The sequence below is a fragment of the Anopheles cruzii genome, chromosome 3, assembly GCF_943734635.1.
Source record: "Anopheles cruzii chromosome 3, idAnoCruzAS_RS32_06, whole genome shotgun sequence".
NCBI lineage: Eukaryota > Metazoa > Arthropoda > Insecta > Diptera > Culicidae > Anopheles > Anopheles cruzii.
In genome coordinates, this window is record NC_069145.1 from 81139347 (window position 1) to 81152093 (window position 12747).

Below are 12747 nucleotides of genomic sequence, written 5' to 3' on the forward strand. Positions count from 1 at the left end.
GGTGCTGGGAGTCGGTCGGGAGGGGTCTTTTATCCTCGCCAAACATCATCTCGCTGCGCTCTCGCTGGAAAACTTCACTCGAACCATTTTCCCTGGGCCGGTTCCCGGGGGAGGGGTGGACCACTGCCACCACCATCGGGAGGACAACGGGATGCTGCGGCCAAGACCGAACGACAGCCCGGGCGGCGGCGGACGTGCCGGTGGTGCGGGTGGCAGCATAAAATCAATAATTCCCTTTTATTCAGCATACACATTCAGCAGCGTGCCCAGGTCGGGCCTTTGTGCTGCGTCCCGAAGCCGGAGCGCACAGAAAATGCCATGAATGCCACGATAATCAACGATTCTGTTCCCCTTTTATGCTCGCCTTACTTCCCCTCGCTCTCTCTCGGTCTGTTCTCTCTCTCTCTCTCTCTCTCTCTATCGAACACACACAGCCCACTGGTTCGCTCTCTTCGCTGACGCTTTTCCGTTTTCCACCTGATTTCCGGAGGAGGAAAAGCAGTTTCCGTTGCGCCTGTTGCGTTGCCGCTGCCGACCAACCCCCGCCGGTCGGGCGTCCGACAGCAAGGACCCGACCCGGAGGCAGGGATACCGTTGTTTAGACAATGTTTTCTGGAACCGACTTCAACGGTGGATGCATCTCGCCGTTGCGGGGTCGCCGGGCGGTGTTTCGAGTGCGGCGTGTCCCGGAGTAAATGTTATTGATTTTTCGCTTCTGTCCTCGGGACAAGATGGAACTCGGGAAGCGGACGGCCAGCCAGCACAGCCAGCACAGCGAACATGTAGATGTTCTGGGCGTGGTTGGTTGTTCTTTCGCTTTATGTTGTACACAATTGTCGTCGTCGTCGTCGACGGCGCTATGGTGCATTCTCGCACTCGGCTGCCCCAAAACGGCGACCCACCCAGGGTACATAAAGGAGGCCCCGAGTGCAACGAGAGCGTTTTTCGGCAGGATTGATATTTAAATAAAGAGCTTTCTTGGGAGTCCGGGCCGAGTGCAGCTTTCCACTGGCGAACCACGGAGCACACGAGCGAACTAAGGAACCGTCATCATCCTTCTCCGCCAGCAGGAGACGGAGCGGGCGCACCTGGGAAGGAGCTTCGGGATGGTGGTCGTTACTCTTTCGCTGGTAATTGCATTGGAGGCACACAGCCACACACGCACACGAAACACATACGCTAGGTTTTGTTAAGGACACCGCATCAGACCACACAGACGTGGAGCAGCGGGGCCAGGGGTGGACGTCCTTGGACGCGCGATCCCGATAGAAAGTTCTGGAAAGCTTTTTCCTCTCACGTGTCGTGTTCGTGTAAGATTAACGTCAAGCTGTTGACAGGGAAGATAGAGTTTCTCGGTTCCCGGGACAGGTTTCTTGTTTTTAATTTCGTCCACCCCGATCCGAAGGGCAAACGTCCCAGGACAGACGGCACCCGGGCGGAAATGCATCGAAAAGCGATAAATCCTTGGCATTTTTCATTATTTGCACCCCTGCAAGATGGTGTCAAGAAAACGCGTCGCCGTTTCTTGTTTTTTTGCGGTCATCGATAAGCTTCCACAGGCAGGCCACAAATCCTAAGATATTGCGCTCTTTCCCATGCTCTTTCCGAGAGGGGTGGTGCAAAGGAGGATGCAAAGGAGGTACGCGATGTCACACGGGCGAAATTAATGTTCAGTCGTCGATTGTGCTGTGCAGTGGCAGCCCCATTTTTCGGCTGCATTCCGACGCGGTTCGGGTTCGGGAAGAACCGCGATCAAACGGTTGTACGTCAGAAAAACGGAGCGCGATTCTAATGCGATTATAAATAGATTTCCAACGGCAAACGGCACTACCCTTTCGTCAGCGCCTTTCGTCATCCGTTCAGCTGTTACTGGCTGATTGGAATGAATCAAACCCTTTTTGCGGCAACCCACGTGCACACGACATTCGGGGGCCCCCGCGAGCGTGACGTGACAACGTCCCGGCCGTTCCCGTTCCGGGACGTCGTTTCGCCAAAAGAAATGATTAATAATAGAATTCATTTTTCGCACACACCATTACCGCCGAGCGGCACCGTCGGCGCCGCGTCCATGGAACAACGGAAGAAGTTCTAAAACAAAGTACGAGACTTATTCACGGTGCGCTTCAGCTTGGTGGTGTCCTATTTTTAGGTGAAAGGGCTACCCGAATGGGCTACCCAAAGTGTAGGGGGCCAATGGGTGTGTGACGCACTGGGTAATGAAAATATTCGTTTTGATGAATGAAAGTATCAGCGCCGTGGTCGTTCCGTGGCGTGGTCTCGAATCGCGCACAGAACGCGACCAACCAAGCGTTGCGCGAGCAGAGGGATGAAGTCGATGGGGGGCATCACTGCGCGGCCAGAGCGTAAATTATGCTTAGATGGCACTTCTTGACTTTCATTACCGCGGTCGTTAGAGCAGTGGGTTGCAACGAGCGTTACATATCGCGTTCGCCGTAATTGAAGCCTACCTCAATGAGTTGCGACGTAAGGATGGATTGCGTTGGAAATGTGCGGCATTCGGACCGTTTGCGGATTCATAAGCCCTGCCCAGGGGTTCTTATGAACTTGTCTTCGATTACCAACATTTCGGGAGTGATTTCAGACATAATTGAACCCTCGAAATCCGCAGTTCAAACCCTGGAAGCGGCTCAATGAATGTAACAAAACGTGGCGATTTTCGTTTCTTCGACATTTCAAAATCGAAGCAGAGCCACGTGTTTGACCAAGTTGGGTGCAATATTGCATACCACAGAACTGTGCTGCACGCAACACGGACCGTCGCGATTCGGGCGGAAAGAACATTTGGAGAGCACGATTTTAATGAAACTCAAAGAACTCAACGGCAGTTAACAGTAACGTCTATTCGCCAGGTTTAACCATCGACACATATTCTTTATTTTGTGACATACAATTCTGTGTATATATGTATATTCGCACATCAAAGTCCAGCAGCAAACAGGGACTGATATATGTAAGGTTGTCTACCCCCAGGAGGTGAGATATGTTGTTTAACAACATCGAATTGATGCTATTCGCTAATACTAATGGCTGTATAATGCACGGGGACTTTCACTCGACTTGTGCGGTATCGACTGACGTTCGAATACAACTTTTCCTGCATCAAAATTTCCCAGCTTTCAGTTTTCTTTTTGGCATCATTGGCACTCGCTGCGGAAGGAAACTGGCTAACAACTTTAATCAAAAACATCTGGCGCGGAGCCGAACCAACAGAACCCAGAAGCCTGAATGAGGTTCAACATTGGTTTTAATACTCTTGACCCTCAGCATCTTCCCGGCGGGTCACCTCTCCCTTCATCTTCCATCCCATCATTAAAATAGCAAACGGTAATGTACATCTAAAACAATAAGAACGTGGCTACGCAAATACTCGACATTACACAACACACAATACACAGCCTCCAATCGGAATGCTCATTCCCAGCGTGCAACGATGGCCACCGGTTCCGCTTACTCCACGAGTGGCTCCGTGTCGCTTTGGGTTGGTGTACCATCCAGCACACGGTTCAAGTAGCGATTGCGAATCGTTTCTGGGTCCGCTGTTAGAAGGTCCCGTCCAGGCCGGCCATCTTCATCCGCCGGTCCCGCAATATCCGACGAGCTCTGCTGCAGGCAGCTGAAAGAGGCAACGGAAAGTGGTCAGAAACGGGTTCGTGCAATTGTTGCGTTGCCACAAATACTTTTTAGCGTGTTTAGCACGGTCGGCTGCACTCATGTTCAAAATGCCATCATTGCTCGCATCGTACATCCAGATAACGATCGTGGCCAGCAGAGAAACTGTTTATGAAAAGAATGTTTTTCAGTTGCTTTGGCACATACTTCGGATCCTTTCCTTACCGATTAGCCAACCCATGAAGAAGATTTCTAGCATAAAGTATCCACCCTTGTCTACGATGATGCCCGAGATCATCGAAATCACTGCCAGTCCAAGGTTCTGCACCGATTGGCATCTGAAAGAAAGGAACCACTGTCAAAGCTTATGCCGAAAGACACACCCATAACTATTCTTACATGCCGTAAGCCGTTCCGAGTTGATATTCCGGCACGATAAGTGCCACGAGCGGCCACAAGCTGGAGGCGAGCATCGAGTAGGCCAAGCCCATCGTAATCATACCGGCGTACGGGTTCAGGTAGGAAAAGGCGAGCATACCGTGGGCTGTGATCGTGACCACCACCGACAAGAACACCCACAGCACGTTCCGTCCAAATCGGTCGACCACCAGCCCGAACACGGGGCTGGCGACGGCCGCAATAATGTAGACGATCGAGTTGACCGTGTTGGCGTCTTCGGCACTGAAGTCGAACTTGCGCATGAAGAACACCTTGCCGAGGGCAATGAACGGAAAGATGGCCACGTAGTACGCCACGCAGATCACCGTCACCATCCAGAACGACACCTTGAACGTGCGGACATCCGACAGCTTCGCGACCTCACCACCGGGGGGCGTATCGTTGCGCTTCAGAATACGCGCCGCGCGACGGTCCATCCACCCGAGAATCAGTGCGCACATCATCGACATGACGCAGGTCAGTGTGGCCAGCAGGAGGACCACTCCGGTGCACATGTGCCCCTGGTAGCCCAAGCTCTTCACGTACTTGTAGATAGGGACCATCACCAAAAAGTTTACCGTCGAGCCGACCCGGGCAAAGGACAGCTGCAACCCGAACACCATGTTCAGTTCCTTGCCCTTGAACCACAGCACCGCGTAGCTGTTCTGTGCCACGGCCAGCGATTCCGCTCCGATTCTGAGAAACCATCGAGGAAAGGAAGACAAAAAACACAATACAGGTCAGCGATCGGTCAACCGGTCAAAATCAAGTACCGCCTTACCCAAACATAAATCGTCCGACGATCATTAACCAAAACAGGTTGATAGTGGCGCCCATGGCGAAGATCAGCTGGCCGATCAGCAAGATGAACATGTAGATGATCGTGCCCAGTCGGATGCCAAAAACTCGATCCATCAGAAAACCCCCGATGAAGCAGAGGATCACATTGGGCCACGAGTAGATCGAATACAGCATCACGAACTCGGTGGTCGTCAGATCGAGATCCGATTTGAACGTGTCCTGCAGGGCGCCCGGATTATCGTAGCAAAAGTATGATCCTGGTAGGTAGGGGGAAGACATTAATTCATGAGCAGGGAAGATTAACGGACAGCGGGTCGAGTGCGCTGATAAGTGGGCGCACGCGATCCCGGCCCGGCCGACACACTTGTGTCCACAGATCAGCTGTGGCGGCAACGTCCGCTGGCGCGTGGACTTTTCTTATCGTGCCCGACAGACGCAACTAAATAGCGTCATGCACTCTCCGTAATCACGGTGCCGTGGAAGACCAACGCAAACGGGAATCGGGTCGGACGGTAATTACGGCGGAAAATGGCGCGCCACACTTACCGAAGCCGACCAAACACATCAAGATAAGGGCCTGGAAGCGGTGTAGTGGCGAGTTAGGGTTGCAGCACGCGCTGGCCCCGCATCCAGTGAGACGTTCGCTCAGCTCGTCGTCATCGCTTGGCCGGCCTAAGCGGCTGGCTCGCGCCGTGGGTTCGTCAGTGTCCGTATCCGCTTGCAAGATAGGTCGCCGGGCTTCATCTTCATCTTCGTAAGGGCGGGGCATTCTCCTCGGATGGGCTGTGGATCGATACAAACAACGATGCAACAGATGAATCGATCGAAGAAGAAGACGACGGCCGATTGACATCTAAGCACAAAGTGATTGGCAGCAAACAAAGGGGCGATGCTCGCCATGCGGGTCACTGATGACTATTGCGCGACCCACATCCGGTACGATGAATCGTGTGCCGTTCTGGTGAACGCATACAGAAATACGCCCCAATTCGTGGAACCAGAGCCACCGCGGCAACAAACATAGCGAAGAAAAAGGAGATAAAAACTAAAACTGATCACCCCACCAAACAGGCCACCTACCAACGGAAGGATGTTTTACGGGGCGTTTCGAGAAATTAGAGGCAAATAATTAGCAAGTAAACTGCCACCTCAAACACTCTTAGCACTTCTCCGGACCGAGGTTTCCGAGGACAAAACAACACTGCGAAGATGGATCGCGATTCTCACTGGATCGCGCTCTCACACTCTCTCTTTCTTTCACTCGTTCTCACTCAAGAGAGTATCTTCTCACACAAAACGCAAATTGTAGAAGCAACCAATATTCCGTTGTGCTTGCGATTTTGCCTGCTGAACACACAAAAAAGAACTTCCAGCTTCCTGTTTGTTAATCGATAATTGACATCATGTTGGAGAAATCCGATAAAGAGTAAATCGCAACATAATGAGAAAAAAATGATCACAACAAACAATTCTGGCAAAACAAAGCCGTTTACAGTGTACGGTTCATTTCTGCTCCAGGTTATGGAAGCACGATTACAGGATCCGATTTGTTGGCTGTTTCCTGAGCAAGCAGCAATCATGTAGAGCAGAAGAAAGCACGACAACGAATTCGATTTTTATGCGTTTCTATCAAAAACACAGTAAAACACCACCAAAATTCTACTCTGCGCAGATTGAACACTCATTTCGAAGCGCCATCTGTACGGGAAACACGTCGCCAACTGTCAGCTGTTGATGCTCTTATTATTGTTGAGGAAAAGTAAAGGAAAGGAAAAGGAAAAGGAAAAGAAGACGTGGGACACGACTGCAAATGAAAACAAACAATTTTCCTGTGAAAGTGCGCTGAAACAGCTTCCCGATCACGATGGCCGACCTGAAACGCGATCTAGACGAATACCTGCTGCTGCAGGCGGATCAGAAGAAAAGTTTCAAGCTGGAAATGCCAAAAATCCCCACCATTCCGACGCCTGGCCTGGTTGGTAAGCTGTTCGGTCGCAATCAGGAACCAGAGGCGAACAGTTGGCTAAAGGATACGCAGGACACTTGTTGCCCAAAGTTGGTAAGCGATTTAACTTGTGCGTGGTATAGAACCGCCTTAACCGCCGTGATTATTCGTTACAGTCCCGGATACAACGAATCGTCGGATTCGTAACGTGCATGGGACTGGGCATTTTCTGCATGATTGTCTCCACCTTCTACATACCCGTGTTGATACTGAAGGCACGAAAGTTTGCCCTTTTGTACACGCTCGGCAGTGTATTCTTTATCATGAGGTAAGATTACGGCGCTGGGGTTAGCCGCCGATCAGCTAATTCGTTGTCGTCTTTCCAGCTTTTCATTCCTAAGCGGCTTCGGTGCGATGTTCCGGCAGATGTTTTCGCGTGAACGGGTGACCATGTCCATTAGCTACACCTGCTGCCTGATGGCCACACTCTACTTTGCAATGGTTGCACAAAGCACGGCATTCACGGTTCTGTTTGCAGTGGCACAAATAATTACACTCCTATGGATGATCCTGGCCGCTGTACCGGGTGGCATGAGCGGAGTAAAGTTCTTCGGCAGTATGTTCCGGAGTTCGGTCAGCAGCACGCTGCCGGTGTAAGGCCAAGGTGCGACGGTCATTTGCATGGACAAGTGTGATATCATATTGTAGTTGTATAGGATAACAGAGATTAAGATTACATCTAGGCATAACCTAACCCGCAGCTCGGCCATCGGAACGCCTTTCACCGGAAGTGAGATCGAGCGTCGAGAGCACGAGTATTTTATGGAGTATAAACGGTTAAATAAAAGTCCCCATTATGTTGTTCGCAAACACACGAATCAAAGCAGTCTGTGTGAAACCCTTAACCACCAATTCAACCATCATTTCAAAAATTGTCAAATGACCGATTTGTTGCTGTATAGAGTCGATCTTGTTTTACTCTCTGGCAACACTGGACAGAACTGACAGCTGTTTGATAGTAAATAAAGACTTGGCGAGATTGGGGAGCAATAAAACTCACAAAAAGCGAAAGTTCGGATTGTTTGGGGCCGCGCTGCTCACGGAAGCCTGCTGGCACACCATCAATTTGGGGAGTGCCTGAAAATCCCCTATCCTGGGATCCTGTGCCTGAAAATGCGACCCTAAAACCCTGCGAGGACGTGTGAGTGCGCGTGTGTGTTCGATACGGAACATCCAAAAGCCACAAAGGCGTGGACCCAGGAGCGTAGGACTTTCCTCCACAAGATGGAGTGCGACGATGCGGCCGTAGAGCGCCAGAAGCTGGTGTCGAACGATGAAGAGGACGACCAGAATACGATTACGAACCTGTCTTCCAGCGGGCAGGCCAAATCCGTACAAACGCCCATCTCACCCGTACTCAGTAACAAAGTGAGTCATCGCCCGTAGTGTACTATCATTCCGAGCACCCTACGTCAATGACCCTACGCCCTCAATCAACACCCTCGATGTTCCCTTATCTCTGTCTCTCTCTCTCGCTGCAGCTATTTTCCAGCGGCGAAACGAGCCGCAGCCAAAACTCGACCAACTATTCGCTGGGCAAAGGAATGCCAAACGAAGCTCCACTGACCACCAGACTCAACTACGTGAACGAACGTAAACCGCAGGACGCCAAGCCAAAGCCCAAGAAAGTGCAACGAGGTATGTTCGGGGAGCGGCAAATCATCCGCACCGGTTCCCCGGATCCTATGAGCCGTTAGGACGTTGAGCTCTGTGTTTTTCTCGTTCTGTGTCTGTGTGTTTTTTCCGTTCTTTCGGTTCTCTTCTGCTTTTCGACCATTTGCAACCTTCATTTATTCGGTTCGATTGTTTCGTTTGGTTTGTTTTTGATTTTTTGGGTTTCATTTTGTTTCTTTTTTATTTTTTTTCTTGTTTCATAATTTTGTGACCCTGTTTCGGTTTCCCGGGTTTTCGGTTGCCTCGCGTTTACGTTCCCGTGGCTTCGGTGACTTCTTCGGTGACGCTTGCTCCCGGATGGCGCAGAGCACGCCGTCACTAGCGATACCGTCGCTCCCCCCAGCACCAGTAGTAATCTCCCCGAAGAACCACCGTCAACGGCCGTCCCCAGCAGTAGCGCTTCCCACATCCACCACCAACACCATCATCCCCCCCATAGTCAGCCAGAACCCCAATACCAGCGGCCGAAGCCGCCTGACTCGCTGCCCTCGGCCAGCAGCGGAGGCGGTGCTGGTGGCGGAAGGCCACGCAACAACCCTAGTGCCAATCCTGTGTCTACCTCCAGCATGAGTAGCAGCTCGATAGCGGGGCCGAACACTAAAGCGCACACTTTTTCCACCCGTCCACTAAAGCACCATTCTTTCATATCAGAGGTACCCGATGTGCGGCACATGGAACGGGCCCTTCTGGGACTGCTGGAAGATTTTCACTCCGGAAAGCTGAAAGCATTCGGTAAGCGCCCATAACGCAGAAGGTGAGCACCGTTTTCCAATGCATCCGTTCCACTTTTACCGATCCAGGATCCGGCTGTACGATGGAGCAGATGACGAGTATCCGCGAGCAGCAGGAAAGTTTAGCCAAACTGCACTTTGACCTGGGCACGGAAGCATTTACCGGCGGCACGACTGGTGGCAACACCAAATCAGACAACGAGCTGCAGGCGCAAAGCAATATGAAGAAGTTGGTCCAAAAGCTGGAGCAACTGTCGTTCTCGATCGAGAAGCTACACCACTCGAGCAACGTGGAAAAGTAGGCGAGAGAACGTTTAGAACGTAGGAACCTAGTTTTAATTCATATCGAATCTTGGCAACACGACTAGTAGGCCATGGCGACGGAAGCGGAATAGTTGCGCGCGCTGTTCTTTCGTTCAATTTTACTTCGGATTCTATGTTTTTAATATGTATATTTTTGAATAAAACACAAATTCAATCCACAGTGGAGCGGCATTTGTGTTGCTCGTTGCTTAAAGTTGTATGATTTCAATCAAACTGCAAGTTGCGACGTATGCTTAAGCCTTCTTCTTGGCGAATCCCATCTCGTACACCATCTTCGCGATACCGAGCAGACCGATGCCGCACAGTGCCACCGTTACCCCGAACAGGGCCTTGTCCGCCGGTCCTCCCTTCAGAAAGACCGGTATCTCGTTCTTTGCCTGGAACGTCAGCATCTTCTTACGTAACGATTCCGGCAGCTTGTCTGAGATCATTACCGGCGGTTCGGGATGGTGGCCCATGGTGCTGATGAAGCTGCAATACGAACAACATGGTCAAGATGCGTAGGAAACACGCTGTTGCGGACACAAAGAAAATTATGCAACCGCAGCGGGCAGCGAGTTGAACAAATGTCGCCTTCGCCACAGACCATCTTGGAAGCTAGGGCCACCCAAAACACGAAGCGACACGCCGACACTCGTCTCAGCGCCAAAGCACGGAGAACCACTTCGCATTTCGTACTCACCTGATTTATACGGAGCACTACGGAACGAAACTCAAAACGCGTCTGGCCGGTAACGCAATTCAACTAGAGAATGCGCGCACAGAGGATGGTGAAGAAAGCTCACTTTGTCGATCCTTTTAGTTTTCGAGAAGGGCCAACTACGATACGCACATACACACACACATACACGCAGCATAGTGAGTCGCGTGTCAAACTGCATCTGAAGCGCGGGAATATTTTTAGATTTGCACGAACGATGCGACCAATCCAGCTCAATTGTTGCTCGAAAAAGTGCATCGCGCGTGGTCTTACCGTTGCCAATTTCATGATCGAAAAAGTGCATTTAAACACCGGACCGTTGAGTAACTGTCCGCGCCGCAACGCAAAACGGAACATTGCGGAACATTCTTCCAATATAGCATTGAGCACAATGAGACCAACGTTAGGATTTTTTACATAAAATATATTTCTGTTAAATTAAATATTGTTTTATGTGTGTATGTGTATGTATATATATATATATTTATACGTATGTATATATATTAAGATAATTTTGTTTGTTTCGTTTTGCATTACTATGCATATACTAAATGTCCACTTTCAACATATACCATCTTTTTTTGTATTTTCGTCGATTATTTCCATGTACCCCCACTTATGTTTTACATTGTTTGTATGGTTTTTGTCGCGTATGTATTTTTTTCTTCGTTTTTTCTTTACTTTTCCTCATAATATTTGTTATACAATACAGACACAGGTCTTTCCAACTTGTAGAATTTGATTTACCTACAGCAACAGGCGCACAGGCGTGCTTCCGTCGTTCCGGTTTGTATCATAATTATTTGCTCAAAGCCCATTTTATCTAGCCCCACTATCAACCCTTCTCATCTGGCAGCGCCGCCACTCTCCCCCCAAACGCGTCTCCATCGTCCGTGTGCTGAAGGAGGCGTATGGACACGTACTCTCACAGCGTTCCGCTCATTCTCTCTGTACAAGTCCTTGTGTGTTGCATTCGTCGCAACGTGTGTTGTTGCATATATCTCCTTCTTCGTCGTTCGTATGTTTGCGCCCCGCATTTTGTGTTTTTTTTGTTACTTTTTACCCACTTTTGCTTTACTATACCGTTGTTTTTGTTTTTACTTATCAAAAGCGTGCTTTTATGTACTTTTTTTTATTTGTTTTCTTCGTATGCTTTGTTGTATGCGGCGAGAAGTAAAATAGTTAAAATGGTACAAAAAAATCAGAATCCAATCAGATAGTTTATACTTCTTAAGCGAGATAAAAATATTTATATAAAAATGATCAATCAACCAACCAGTGTGTGTGTGTCAGTGTGTGTTTGTGTGTGCTGGTGTGTCCGGGTGTGTTCGCTCTGTGTGTGCCAGCCTTGAATATGCCTCCGCTACCGTTAGGTTCCGCTTTACAATTGAACTACCCTCTTACTGTTCGATCATTATCCAACTCTACCAACAAAAATGCCATTTTTGCCATCTCCGCCAATCCGTCGGGGTCAACAGGGAGAACGCGCGGAAGGAAGCCCTGCGGTCCTCCTTTCGGTCCATCAACAAACAATCTACAAATCAACTCATTCTATTTGCCTATACACTATCCCTTAGTAGTTTTTGCGTTGTTCCGGTTCAAGTCTGGTTTCGTGTTCCCAATCACTAACGGCGCGCGAGCCGAACTTTGAGTTTATCCATTCATTCATCGTTCACGTTCCGACCACATTAACATATTTCATCATCGTGTTCAAGGAGCATAAAGTGGAAACCTGGGCAACATCCGCTGCCGCGCCCTTTGCAGCGTGCGTCGTGTTTGTACCTTTTCTTTTACTATATATTTTGAATTTGGATTCTTCGCTACTCTAATCATTTGCCGTACTTTACTGCCGGTCCCAACCTTCCTTCTGTCCCGCCGAGTGAGGCTTATGGGGCGCATTCCTTATTGTGGCCGTTTCGCAGAAACAATCCTAAACAGTTGCTATTTAGTTTTCTTCATTTGTTTTTTCTTGCTCTCTCGCTCTCTCTGCAAATATTTACAATTCATTCTATAACAAAGCTATAACCGAAACAAGAAAACAAAAAATAAAACAATTTTTAGTCACTTTCAGTACTTTTGTTAACGCATTTTCTCTCTCTCTTTTTGTCACTCTTCATTTGCTTTGCTTCTGTGTTTCACTTGTTTGATTTAGGCGCCATTAATTGTATTAACATATTGTGTTTTCCTTTTTTTTTGTTAATGTTTTTACGTAATGTGATATTCAAACGTTGTTGTCTCAAATGCGCATATTACCCAATGGCAGACACACAGACAGACAGACAGACAGACAGACAGACAGTCAGACAAACATACATTTATAGATTCCTTCTCTCTATATCTCTCTTTCTTTCTTTCCTTCTCTCTTTCTTTCTTTCTTGCTTTCTCTCTTTCTTTCTTTCTTTCTTTCTTTCTTTCTTTCTTTCTTTCTTTCTTTCTTTCTTTCT

General features: G+C 49.1%; 4 protein-coding genes across 5 annotated transcripts; 2 read left to right on the forward strand and 2 right to left on the reverse strand.

Moving 5' to 3' along the window:
• Positions 1–2926: 2926 nt before the first annotated feature.
• On the reverse strand, positions 2927–6049 carry LOC128271517 (major facilitator superfamily domain-containing protein 1-like). Its single transcript, XM_053009085.1, has 7 exons — positions 5950–6049; positions 5416–5652; positions 4850–5126; positions 4030–4764; positions 3856–3968; positions 3699–3795; positions 2927–3634 (listed from the first exon to the last, which is right to left on the reverse strand). Exons 2-7 carry the CDS (start codon positions 5636–5638, stop codon positions 3469–3471), a joined length of 1611 nt encoding a protein of 536 aa, XP_052865045.1. The 5' UTR covers positions 5639–5652; positions 5950–6049; the 3' UTR covers positions 2927–3468.
• A 630-nt stretch (positions 6050–6679) lies between these two features.
• Positions 6680–7676, forward strand: LOC128273125 (vesicle transport protein SFT2C). Its single transcript, XM_053011042.1, has 3 exons — positions 6680–6928; positions 6991–7142; positions 7201–7676. Exons 1-3 carry the CDS (start codon positions 6734–6736, stop codon positions 7469–7471), a joined length of 618 nt encoding a protein of 205 aa, XP_052867002.1. The 5' UTR covers positions 6680–6733; the 3' UTR covers positions 7472–7676.
• A 403-nt stretch (positions 7677–8079) lies between these two features.
• Positions 8080–10071, forward strand: LOC128270523 (coiled-coil domain-containing protein 28B). Of its 2 annotated transcripts, none has more exons than XM_053007928.1 (4): positions 8080–8242; positions 8356–8512; positions 8855–9280; positions 9349–10071. In XM_053007928.1, exons 1-4 carry the CDS (start codon positions 8099–8101, stop codon positions 9579–9581), a joined length of 960 nt encoding a protein of 319 aa, XP_052863888.1. In that variant the 5' UTR covers positions 8080–8098; the 3' UTR covers positions 9582–10071. The 2 variants fall into 2 exon arrangements, with proteins under 2 accessions (XP_052863888.1, XP_052863889.1); XM_053007929.1 differs by having other exon boundaries at positions 9200–9280.
• On the reverse strand, positions 9712–10442 carry LOC128270524 (cytochrome c oxidase subunit 7A, mitochondrial). The gene is made up of 2 exons (XM_053007930.1): positions 10286–10442; positions 9712–10074 (listed from the first exon to the last, which is right to left on the reverse strand). The coding sequence occupies exon 2, from the start codon at positions 10059–10061 to the stop codon at positions 9837–9839; it is 225 nt and encodes a 74-aa protein (XP_052863890.1). The 5' UTR covers positions 10062–10074; positions 10286–10442; the 3' UTR covers positions 9712–9836.
• Between the last annotated feature and the right edge of the window lie 2305 nt (positions 10443–12747).

Excerpts from the sequence above, each read along its gene's own strand:
- LOC128271517 (XM_053009085.1), bottom strand. The coding sequence starts at position 5,638 with ATGCCCCGCCCTTACGAAGATGAAGATGAAGCCCGGCGACCTATCTTG. Across the intron at positions 5,127-5,415 it reads GATGTGTTTGGTCGGCTTCG|GATCATACTTTTGCTACGAT; the intron begins GTAAGTGTGGCG and ends CCTACCTACCAG. Across the intron at positions 3,969-4,029 it reads CTCGGAACGGCTTACGGCAT|ATGCCAATCGGTGCAGAACC; the intron begins GTAAGAATAGTT and ends CCTTTCTTTCAG.
- LOC128273125 (XM_053011042.1), top strand. The coding sequence starts at position 6,734 with ATGGCCGACCTGAAACGCGATCTAGACGAATACCTGCTGCTGCAGGCG. Across the intron at positions 6,929-6,990 it reads ACACTTGTTGCCCAAAGTTG|TCCCGGATACAACGAATCGT; the intron begins GTAAGCGATTTA and ends TATTCGTTACAG. Across the intron at positions 7,143-7,200 it reads AGTGTATTCTTTATCATGAG|CTTTTCATTCCTAAGCGGCT; the intron begins GTAAGATTACGG and ends TCGTCTTTCCAG.
- LOC128270524 (XM_053007930.1), bottom strand. The coding sequence starts at position 10,061 with ATGGGCCACCATCCCGAACCGCCGGTAATGATCTCAGACAAGCTGCCG.
- LOC128270523 (XM_053007928.1), top strand. The coding sequence starts at position 8,099 with ATGGAGTGCGACGATGCGGCCGTAGAGCGCCAGAAGCTGGTGTCGAAC. Across the intron at positions 8,513-8,854 it reads GCCCAAGAAAGTGCAACGAG|AGCACGCCGTCACTAGCGAT; the intron begins GTATGTTCGGGG and ends CGGATGGCGCAG. Across the intron at positions 9,281-9,348 it reads CGGAAAGCTGAAAGCATTCG|GATCCGGCTGTACGATGGAG; the intron begins GTAAGCGCCCAT and ends TTACCGATCCAG.